This window comes from Orycteropus afer, unplaced genomic scaffold, assembly GCF_000298275.1.
Source record: "Orycteropus afer afer isolate SDZICR_OR568_19922 unplaced genomic scaffold, OryAfe1.0 scaffold00124, whole genome shotgun sequence".
Taxonomy (NCBI): Eukaryota; Metazoa; Chordata; class Mammalia; order Tubulidentata; family Orycteropodidae; genus Orycteropus; species Orycteropus afer.
In genome coordinates this window covers 7,098,613-7,110,174 of record NW_006921711.1, presented here as the reverse complement: position 1 = coordinate 7,110,174, position 11,562 = coordinate 7,098,613, and the positions used below count along the sequence as shown (strand labels likewise).

The following is an 11,562-nucleotide window of genomic DNA, read 5'->3' as shown; positions in this document are numbered from 1 at the left end:
ATCCCCCACTGGGTAGTTGACAGTGGTAGCCGGGCACCATCTAGTTCTTCTGGTCTCATAGTCGTATAGGCTGAGGATCACATGGTGTACCTGTCCCTTGGACTAATTGTTTCCACGCATCTTTGGGTTTCTTCATTCATCTTTGCTCTGGATGAAGAGAGACCCATTGTTGCATCTAGAAGGCTGCTTGCAAGCTTTTAAGATCCCAGTTGCTTCCCAGAGTAGGAGGTGGAACAATGTTTTGGGTAATGTGTTACGCCAATTCCCTGCACTCCTTTCTGATATCCATTTTGACTGGGAAAAAGAAAAAGAGAAGGCACTAGGCTTTTTCAGTTGCAAGTGACAGAAACCAATCCAAATTAGCTTAAGCAAAAAGTCAAAGTAAAAACACAAAGGTGGATAGGAGCTTATGTTCACACAAAGCCATACATAAATGTTCATAGAAGCCTCATTTGTAATAGCCCCAAACTGGAAACAACCTAAATGCCCTTCAATGGGTAAATGGTTAAATTCTGATATATCCATAACATGGAACACTACTCAGGAATAAAAAGGAACAAACTATTGATACATGCAGCCACTTGGATGAATCTCAAATGAATTGTGGTGAGTGGAAAAAAAGCCAATTCCAAAGGGTTATATAATGTGTGATTCTATTTATATAACATTCTTGAAATGACAAGATTATAGAGATGGAGAACCGATTAATAGTTGCCAAAGGTTAAGGAATAGGAGACAGAGGTAGGTGGCTATGGTTATAAAAATGTAGCATGAGATAGCCTTGTGAGAGAACCGCTCTGTGTCTTGACTGGTGGTGGTTGCATGACAACACACATATGATAAAATTGCATAGAACAAAATACACACAAATAAGTGCATGTAAAACTGGTGACGTAATTTCAAGTAAATTTTGTGGATTGTCTCAGTGCCAATTTACTGGTTGTGATATTGTACTATAGATATGCATGATGTCACCCTTGGGAGAAACTGGATGAAGGTATATACAGATCTCTCTGAAATTGAAACTGCATATGAATCCACAGTTATTTTAAAGTGAAAAGAACAAAACCAAACCAAACCCTATAAAGGTGGTATCTTAAGCTGGGTTCTCTAGAGAAGCAAAGCTAATGAAGCTTATATATAGCAGCTAGGGCATTCGGCTGTTAACCAGAAGGTCCGCGGTGGTTCAAACCCACCAGCTGTTCTGTGGGAGGAAGATGAGGTGATCTACTTCTGTAAAGATTTACAGCCTTGGAAACCCAATAGGGGTCACTATGAGTTGGAAATGACTCAACAGCAGTGGATTTATGTACACATACATATAGACATAGAGAGAGAGAGAGAGATTTATCTCAAGGAAATGGCTCACGCAGTTGTAGAGGTTGGCACATTCCAAGTCTGTGGGTCAAACATCAAGCTGGAGGCTTCTCCTGACTCATGCAGTTGCGTAGGCTGACGAAACCAAGATCAGCAGGCAATACAGCAGGCCACTGGTTCAAGTCCAGATGGTGATGAGCCAGATACAGGATCCCAAGCAAAAAGCCAGAGACTTCCCAGAGCTTTTCCATATACACTGGAAACTCCCTTTCAACTGCTTGGCTGCCCATAACAGATCTCATCATGGAAGGGATACATTATATCAGATCTAATCATAGGAGATAATGACATCACAACTGTCAAACCACTTAGAATCGTGGTCCAGCCAAGCTGACACACCTATCGTAGGTGGGGTAGGATTTGTTGCTGCATAGTATCTTTAGGAGCTCTGGTAGCATAGTGCCTAAGGCACTTGACTGCTAACCAGAAGGCTGGGGGTTCAAACCCACCAGCCACTCCTCGGAAGGAAGGTTGGGCAATCCTACTTCCGTAGTGATACTGCCTCGGGAAACCCAAGGAGGGGTCGCTATGAGTCGGGGCCGACTGGACGGCAAATAACAACAACAACAAACAGCAAGTATCTCTAGTGTTAGCCTCTACTTTCTCTTTCTCCATCTCTTGGGCTGCTCTCTGCATCCTGTGGACAGCCATCTTTATCATGAGCTGGGTAAGATGGCCAGCAGCAGCCCCAGATCCACACACCATCTGCTTAGCCACCAGAGCAAAGTGTTTTGATTGTGAGCTCATCATAAACCCTCCTAGTTGGAGAGTTTATGTACTCATTTAATATTTACTTCTATTCTGTGACAATTTGCATTGTTTTCTTGCTATTGTTCTTTCATTTAAATTTTGTTACTTTTACTGAATTTTGGTACTTGTTTTCCCAACTAGAGTGTAGGCACCCTGAAGGCAGTGTTGTTGTTGTTGTTGTTGTTGTTGTATGCCACAGAGTTTATTCCAACTCCCACAGGGGTTACTAGGCTGTAATCTTTGGAAGCAGACCAGGCTATCAACTTAATGGGAGCAGATCAGCAGGTGTTTTCTCCTGTGGAGCTTTCTGGGTGGGTTTGAACTGCTAACCTTTCAGTTAGCAGACAAGAGTTCAGCTGTTGTGCCACCAGAGCTCCTCAGTGATCCTATAGTAAATGTTTTCAATATCTTCCAGAATCTCTGGCATAATTACCTTGCTCAAGGCAGGTTTCAGCAAGTATTTGTGGATATGACTTATTAAGATTTATTTTAACAGGATTTGACACCTTCAAGTTAGCAGTCCCCGACCCTCTGGGACAGTCATGGTTCAGAATGTGGAATAGAAGAGATTTCCTACTGGCAACTTGAATACAGATTAAGATATTCCTGTGACCACTAATCATCTGCTTTTTGGTCTCTTCTATTTATTACTCAGCACAGGTCAGTTAGCTCTTTCACTTTGTTTTTCAAGATGGAATGAATTTGACACATCGCTTTTCTAAGCTTGTCCTCAAGGGCCCACCTATTCTAACCTTCCTTGACCTTTCCTGTCACTGCTTCCTATACAGATCCTCCCTTCAGCCTTTTTGCTCTGCTAACTCCTAGTGGTGCAGTAGTTAAGTGTTCAGTTGCTACCAAAAAGGTCATCAGTTTGAACCCACCAGCAGCTCCTCTGTAAAGATTACAGCCTTGGAAACCCTATGGGACAGTTCTACTCTGTCATAAAGGGTCACTATGAGTTGAAATAGACTTGATGACGGGGGGGGGTAGTGGTGACTCCTCTTCATACTTTAGATCTCGGCTAAAATGTGTTTCCTTAAGGGGCTTCTGGGGCCCTCAGACCAGATTGGTATACCCTCTTACCTGCTCTCCCACAGCATCGTACATATGTCCCTTTATGTGCTTCTCCACACATCACATCCTGTGTGTCCCTTTATGTGCTCCTCCACACACCCATCATTCTATTTGTTGTAAGGTGTATAGCCCTGCTAGAACGTAGGTCCCATGAGAGCAGGAAACACATGTCAGTCTTGTGAGTCAGAGCTGTTCTGCTGCCAGTAACAGAAACCCCCAAAGAATGATTTTATAAGCAAGACAGGAATTTATTTAGGCATCAAGGCTGGTGGGGCAGCTCTGTAGCATCAGACTCCTACTATGTGCTGCTTGGCTAAGTGTGGTTTCCATTCCCATGGTCCAAGAGAGCTTAGAAGATGGGGCCAGATAGCAGAAAGAAGGAGGGGGAGGAAGGACAGGCTACCCTGTCCTTAAATGTGCTCCTTGGAATTTGCACACACCTCTTCTATTGGCCAGAGCTTAGTCATGTAGCCATACCTAACTGCTAAGGAGGCTGGGAAATGTAGTCTTTACTCTGGGTAGACATATGTGCAGGTAAAAATTGTTGTTGTTGTTGTTGTTATGTGCCGTCGAGTCGGCCCTGACTCATAGTGACCCCTCCTTGGGTTTCCGAGGCAGTATCACTACGGAAGTAGGATTGCCCAACCTTCCTTCCGAGGAGTGGCTGGTGGGTTTGAACCGCCAGCCGTCTGGTTAGCAGACAAGTGTCTTAGCCACTATGCTACCAGAATTGGAAGTTCTAATACTAAGGAATGGGAGAATGGATACTGGGAGACAATCTTATACCGCTGTATTCCCAACTCCCAGCACACTTCTGGCACGTTGCATATTGGCTGAATGAAGAAATGAACTAAAGACTTAAGATAATTTCATCTAGTCTCATACAGTCTTTCAGTGGTAAACCAAAAACCAAACCAGACTCACTGCCCTCAAGTCAAATCCAACTCATAGCAATCCCTCCTTGGGTTTCTGAGATTGCCCAGTCTTCCTTCCGAGGAGTGGCTGGTGGGTCTGAACCGCCACCCTTCTGGTTAGCAGTCAAATGCCTTAGGCACTACACTACTAGAGCTCCTCTTTCAGGGGTACCTGGTGTTTTCCTGCTTCGGACTGCCCTAGGGTGATACACCTTCTATAGGTCGTCCCTGATTTACAATGGGATGGTATTCTGAAGACTGTTTTAAGTCAGTCCTGATGTAAGTAAAATATTTCTTTCTTTTATTTTTCATTTTTTTTATGGTTTTCATTATTATTGTCTTTTATTATCAGTATCTTTATAGATCTGGTCTTTATTTGTCTTTGGGGGGTTGGAAACATTACATATATGGAGAAAAATACACGAATCATGAAAATTTACTCTGATTATGAAGAAGAGTTGGACCATTGACATTTTGTCAGTTGCAGTAATAACTCCATTTGTAGAAGGTTCTGAAGCATCTGGATTATCCCTGGGAATGGGGATGACGTTTCTAGTCAGAAAATTAGGGAGAGTTGTCTGTATGGTCCTTTTCTTTCTTCATATATTTCACAGTAATATCTCAATGCTTCCTGTATCTGCCTATTGACTTTAGCCAAGCGATTGTTTGGGTCCATGTTTTTAAGCAAGTGAAGCTCCTGATTTAGTTTAGGAAAAACTTCAGCTAATCTTTTCACTGTAAAAATTTTTGACGACTTCTCTCCTTTCTCTTCCTCACCATTTCTTCCTTCCTCAGCATTTCTTTCCTCTTCCAAATGCATTGAGTCCTGATCTGTTGATTCTTCTTTGTGATCTGTGAGCTCTTCTATATCGGCAATATCGAGTTGTAAATTCAGTGTTCCTGCTGCAACACTATATATAGCACATATTACTAATGACAAGATACACACACACACACACCAGAGGTCATAAGTGCGGTTCATTGTAACTCAAATACATTGTAAGTTGGGGTCTACCTGTAATTCCTGAGTAGTCCCATCCCCTCAGCCCTGGATAAGGAGTGTGTCCAGTGGGGAGATGTCAGGGCTTACCAAAGACCAATGATATTACAGCAGTATTGCCTTTGTTGTTGTTGTTATGTGCCGTCGAGTCAGACCCGACACATAGCAACCCCTCCTTGGGTTTCCGAGGCAATATCACTACGGAAGTAGATTGCCCCATCTTCCTTCCGAGGAGTGGCTGGTGGGTTTGAACTGCCAGCCTTCTGGTTAGCAATCAAGTGCCTTAGCCACTATGCTACCTATTGCCTACTAGGATTGTAACCAAATAAATCAAACTTCATGATATGACAAAGACCCTGGAGCATTCCAGAAAAGTCAGTGGGATGCACATTCTAAGTTTTTTAGAGTGAGTCAGAAGCTCCTGCTGTTAGTCACATCCTATGCACATTTAGTGAGGACAGGCCAGTTGCTCTAGGACCTGGTTTGGGATCTTGAAGCCAGGCTGCTAGCTCAGCTTTCGCTCAGCACCACCCCAGCACGTCACACCTTCTTTTATTCCTTTGTGGTACTTTTGTTTGACTCTGTCTTCTGTCTTTACTGGGCTATAAACTCCTCCTCTGAGGTCAAAGATAGCATTTTATTCTTCCGTGTAATCCCTAAAGTTAAAGATGCCCTCAAGTAGAAACTCAAATTAAATGGGACTTTTTAAAAGGAAATAGAAAAGATAGTGTCACCTTGTCAGGAGGGTTGAGATGTAATCTCATGCCCCAAAGCAGAGGAGTGGGTATTATGAATGGTTTCCTGTAGTTTTTTTCTTGACATGAGGTTCTGTTTCTTGAGGAAAGTGCTTATACTTTCCTCTCTTGGCACCGAATGACAATGGTCTTTGAAAGGTTTATCTTCAGGAAACCCAGCTGCCAAGCATGGTCGGGATAGAGCAAGGTTTAAGAAATGATTCGTTTGATTTGTATAGTAAGAGTGTTTATGCTGCTTGGTGAACCCTGCCACCTCCCTTTCACACATGTGCCAAACATAATGCAAAACCAAAGCTCTGGGTCAGCTCAGTGGTCCTCTGTAAGAGAGGGAGCGGAACTCTCTATTTCAAGGACAAGGAGGACATGGTCCAAACTTTCTTCTTTAAACACCCTCCCACTGAACTGCATCCATTTTTGGACCTACATTCGGAGGCAGCTTGGACTGCGTGCCTCATCCTCCACTCCTGCTCTGCCCACGGACGCTGTCCTCAGATCGGGTGGAAGTGAGGACTATGCTGGGGCTGCTTCCCAACCATTGCAGGATCCTCGCAGGATCATCACTTCTCACTGAGAACAGTCTCGGCTTTGCCACAGCATTCCTGTGGCTTCCAGAATATGAACTTGGGCCTATATCCAATTCCCTAATGTTCCCTTCTAGAGATTCCATCTGACACGTGTGGGGTCAATAGCTTTCAGTCATTTCTTTCTGCCCGGGCCTTAATTCATTTGAGTTAGATAACTGCCTCCTGCAGGAGGTCACTGGATAGCACAGGCCCATGTCACTGCCATATTGGGTCCTCTTGGATTTCCAAGAAGCTCATGACTTGGAAGCTTGGCAACAAAAGCATGTTAGGCTGAAGGGAAAGGGGTGCAGTCCACAGTGTTAGCCATTCTACAGGTGGCTGTCATAGGCGAATCAGTGGGAGCCCACTTTGCATCATCTTTTGCCTTAGCTACCCATCTGGCTTAAGAGTTCTGCAGTATTTCGGACAAATAGAAGGGAGGTTGCACAAATTTTTCCTCCCCACATTTCATCAGGCTTTTTACCCCTTTGTTTTCATGGTGGCACAGAGTCCTCCAGTCTGAGTGCTGAGTTCACCCCATACAGATAACTGCCTCCTGATGACAGTCTCTGTACACACATGCATCTGTTTGAAAACATAGCTGTTTTCATCTCTCTGCCATGAGTTGTAAATTTGTGAGGCTCATCCATTCCTTGATTATCAGATTTGTGCATGGCTGTTAATAACAGACTCCTCTCATGGTGCAGTAATTGAGAATGGCGGTCCTAATTACACCTCCGAGCCGCCACCAGAGTAAACGGGAAAGCCTGCTCTTCAGTCCTGTGAAGGGTCTGCAGTCTGGGGTGCTCATTCGGCCAAACCCACTGGGTTAGGTTAATAGGTGCCCCAGCCTTCCCATTAGAAGGATATCACGGGACACATTTCTCTGCTCTCACCTTCTTGCTGTTGTCAAGTCAGCCCCTGACTCATGATATCTCATGCATGAAAAAGAAATCTCACTGTAGTTTTAATGATAGTTTATTTGATTATTAATGAGGTTAAAGCCCCACCCCCACCCCATTTGCCTGTTGAATATTTGCATTTTCTCTTGTGAATCACCTTTTGCTAAGTTTTCTGTTGAGGTGTTTGTCTTTTTAAAGTTATGTTCATTCACTTACGATAATCTTGTGGCATCGTATGTCTCTCAGTGAATTGCTATGAATAATTTCTTGGACCAAGATAACATATACTGCATGTCTATGAAAGGATGGGAGTGTTTTTTAAAGCTAACACCTCAAAGCAGAAAGTTAAAGGGGACAGCCTGGGAAGAAGTTGGGACAGGTATGCTGATGTGAGGAAGGTCCTGAGTGTGGGGAGGGGGCCCAGGGCTTGGGGAAGCAGGGACAAGGGGAGACATGTACAGGTCACTTACTGTCCTTGATTCTTCATGGTCATCCCATGAGGCAGGTACAGCAGGTGTTCTTCCCAGGTCACAGCTTAACAAGATCTTCCCGGCCCAAATCCAAGGATTTTTCTACCATTTCACACTGATTCAGATGTTTATTTATGGAAGGCAAAATAAAGCTTTAAAATATATAAAATATTATTAATAATGAAACACTTTTTTTTTTTTTTTTTTAATTTTCTATAGCATGAAGGCCCAGGCCCAGGTCATTATGACTTGAAAATACCCCCTACAAGTTCTGTTACTTCTTGTTTTCAGTCCAGAGTCCCTCGATTCTTACCCTCCTGTTCAGTAAGTATTCTAAAAGGCAGGCAGCCCCAGAGGTGTGGTTATGGTTGTAGGTTTTGTGGTGGGTGGGGGTGAGAACTAGTGAAGGGGTGGGGTAAGTTGTGGTTGGGTGGTGGTGAGAACTAGTGAAGGGGTGGGGTAGGGAAGTTAAAGTTTCTGAGGGTTCTAGTAAAAACAATGGCTTGTCAAGGCAGTAAGGAGCAGGGAGCTAAAACAAACGCTCAACTGCAGCGGGCTCCAGAGGGACTGCAGACCCAAAGGCCATGGCTGAGTTATGAGTGGAGCTGAGAACAGCCAGCACAGTAATTGGCCATCAATACTGTGATCTGGATGCTTCATGGGGAAACAGCTTTAATGAACTGAAACCCGCAACGGGGGGTGGCTGCCCTTCTTTGTATATGGTGGCTTCTAGAGCCTAAGGAAACAAAGTCGGAGCAGAAACGATGAATATCAAACCAAAGGGGACCTTTAAAGCGTGAGCAGTCACTCTGCCCCTGAGGAGTTGGAACTGACAGGGAAGAGGCTCAAATGCACAAAGGTGGATTCTGGGGACATGCAGAGAGCCTCACCAAAAACCAGAACCAAACGCAGTGCCATTGAGTCGATTCCAACTCACAGTGACCCCCACTGGGTTTCCAAGGTGGTAAATCTTTACGGAAAGAGATTGCCCAGTCTTCCTTCTGTGGATTGGCTGGTGGGTTTGAAGCGCCAGCCTTCTGGTTAGCAGTCTAATGCCTTAGGCACTATGCCGCCACCAGAGCTCCTTGCAGAGAGCCTTGGAGACCTCAGAAAGACCAAGAAGGATTGCAAAAGGATCACATGGAGCTTCTGAACGTGATTTTTTTTTTTTTAATGCTAATGCTAAAAGGCAATTTTAATCCCCATGGCCTTGTTGTCCCAGGCTGTATCCCAGTCTGAAAGTCCCTAAAACTTGCTGGTATGTGAACATAATTGAAGTTGTTAGGGAGACAGAAAGACTACAAATTTTGCCTGTAAGAAAATGGGCCCACTTAAGGGGCAGGGGTGGGAGGCAAGTGATGGGACAGGGAGATTGGGGTAGTAGGTAGAAGAGGGCTAGTGGTACCACTGTCTGTTACCATCCTCTGTGGCACCTGGGCCATTTCCTGCAGAATCTCTAATGTTGGGGGTTGTTGTTGTTGTTGTTATGTGCCGTTGAGTTGGACGCGACTCATAGCGACCCCTCCTTGGGTTTCCAAGGCAGTATCACTACGAAAGTAGATTGCCCCATCTTCCTTCCAAGGAGTGGCTGGTGGGTTTGAACCGCTAGTCTTCTGATTAGCAGTCAAGTGCCTTTAGGCACTATGCTACCAGAGCTCCTAGTGTTGGGGGTAGTGTAGCCTTTATCTGGAGGAATAGTGGGGAGGCCCCTGCCAGGAAAATTAAAGGGAAGTCGACAGTGACAGGCTGGTGGATCCCTCAAGCAAATCCTCACACTTGGTGGCATTACCAGGATCCAGAAACAGCTTTTTGCCCACAGGGATGACTATTCTTAGGAGGACTGGCCCATGCTAATCAAACTCCCAGGAAACTGACAAAGAAACTGGAAGGTTTAGTATTAATTTATTAGGGTCCTCCAAGGGGGCCTGGCCCCTGGGTCTGCTGGTCTGTGGAGTCTCACCCTGATAGGAAAATCCTCATGGAAGCCAAGGACAGCCAGAGGTTGCTTGGTAACAATGAAATTAGGGCTGAGGTGCTAAACTGGATGCTCTCAATCAGCAGTCTCCTGAAGGGTGGTCTTGTGGGTTGCAGGCCCACTGAACCTCCTCTTCTGGGGCCTTACCTTCAGGGCCCCCACTGCATGCTGGCTCCTCATTAACAGCATTAGTAAAGGCTACAGCTTCCTCTGACAGTCGGCCAGGCCTTGATTAGATTTCCACACTGCTCTTCCGCTTTTGGCAAGGGAAGTATGTTGTCATTGAAGGTGGCTTCTGCAGGCAGCTGAGCTCATCCTCTATAAGCAGATGTCTGTCCACTCTCAGGATAACCCTATTTCTACTCTCCTGTCTCCTGAAGACATAACAAACTGTAAGCAAGTATGGAAATGGCAAGTAGATGATAATGGTGAATAATAGTGGTGTTTGCTGCTGACCTGGTGTAGTACAGTCTGTCACAGAGGGGAGTGACTCCAGTGGGTTTCACATCCATCTCCAAGGCAGCTACTCCTAAGTGTAGGCGGCACACGGCCCAGGGACACACGGAGTCATAGTGGTGGGACTGGGACTTAAACTCAGGCCTGTTGGTCCCCAAAGCCCTTGTCCTTCACCACTACTCTGGTGTCTCTCAAACAGATCCAAGGTAAAGATTCCTTTGGGTTTCAAGAATATGTGCATCCCAGCAAGGGAAACTCTGACTTAAGATCCTGAAGACTTAGTCTTTGTCTGTGAGTCTATGACAATGACATTGATTTGTAATTTATCATGGCAGAAGAGAAGCATTGTTTAAACAACTGGCAAAATAACTTTTTCAAGACATGATTTTTAAAAACTAGAACTTTAGAAATACTTTTGACTCTGGAGTCCACAGACCCTGGTTAGGAAACACCTTGCCTTATCATACTGGTCAGAGGCTGATACCCACGTGAGTTTGAGAGGCAGTTTGGGCTTTCTGGTAAGACCACCCAGGTTTGGAATCCATTCTCCATCTACTTACCGCTAGACGGGGGTAAATATAGGGGGAGGCAATAGCATTCTGGGGACATGAACTGCCTGGGCAGAGTGTTCTTTGGGAAGCAACATGCCTTGAGGCTTAAGTGAGGTGTGACCCTGCCTCCCCCAGCTGGTTCTAGGAGGTCACAGACTTGTCCTGCCTTCTCTCAGCACCTCCTCAGCCTTGCTGAGTGCCCCAGACAGGAGTAAGCCTCACCTCCAGGACTTATTCCAATTCAAGGGTCCATTGGGCCTTGGCCTGGCTGGGGCAGCCCTTGTGTCCCTCAGCAGGAGATCATCAGCCACATCTAAGCCAGCAGCCATGTGCCAGGCATGGGAATATCTGGGGTTCTGGAGTCACTATCTCATCAGGCCCTGCTTTCTGTTCTGTTTACAGAAAACCCCAGGCCCAGGAGCATATACATCTTCAGCACAATTCCCGAAGCAGTCTCCAACTGTAGCCAGAATGGGCCGAGAACACAGCCTTTTCTTCAACAACACAATTGGCTTTTAAAATAAAGCAATCTTGGTGCCAAACTACTTTATGTTTTAACAAGTTCTTATGTTTAAAAATCAGTATTTTGTTTATTTTTTGGGAGGCAGAGGGTTGACCACAAAACATGATCTATTGCCTAGGGTGACCATGCAGCCCACTTGTCTGAAATAGTCCCAGCGTATTACCAGTTCACTCACAAAAGTGTCTTGGTTGGAAAAATAAATTGTGTACTCACTGTGCTTATTACTAAGGGCATATTCTGAGAGGCTGTGGG

At 45.0% G+C, this 11,562-nt stretch overlaps 1 protein-coding gene across 1 annotated transcript in view; it reads left to right on the top strand.

Moving 5' to 3' along the window:
* Window positions 1–11,311, top strand: part of STPG4 (sperm-tail PG-rich repeat containing 4) — a 94,662-nt gene extending 83,351 nt beyond the window's left edge. Inside the window, 3 exon segments of the mRNA XM_007944423.2 lie at window positions 8,025–8,129; window positions 11,190–11,289; window positions 11,292–11,311. Coding sequence (XP_007942614.2) covers window positions 8,025–8,129; window positions 11,190–11,289; window positions 11,292–11,311 — 225 coding nt within the window.
* Window positions 11,312–11,562: the final 251 nt, after the last annotated feature.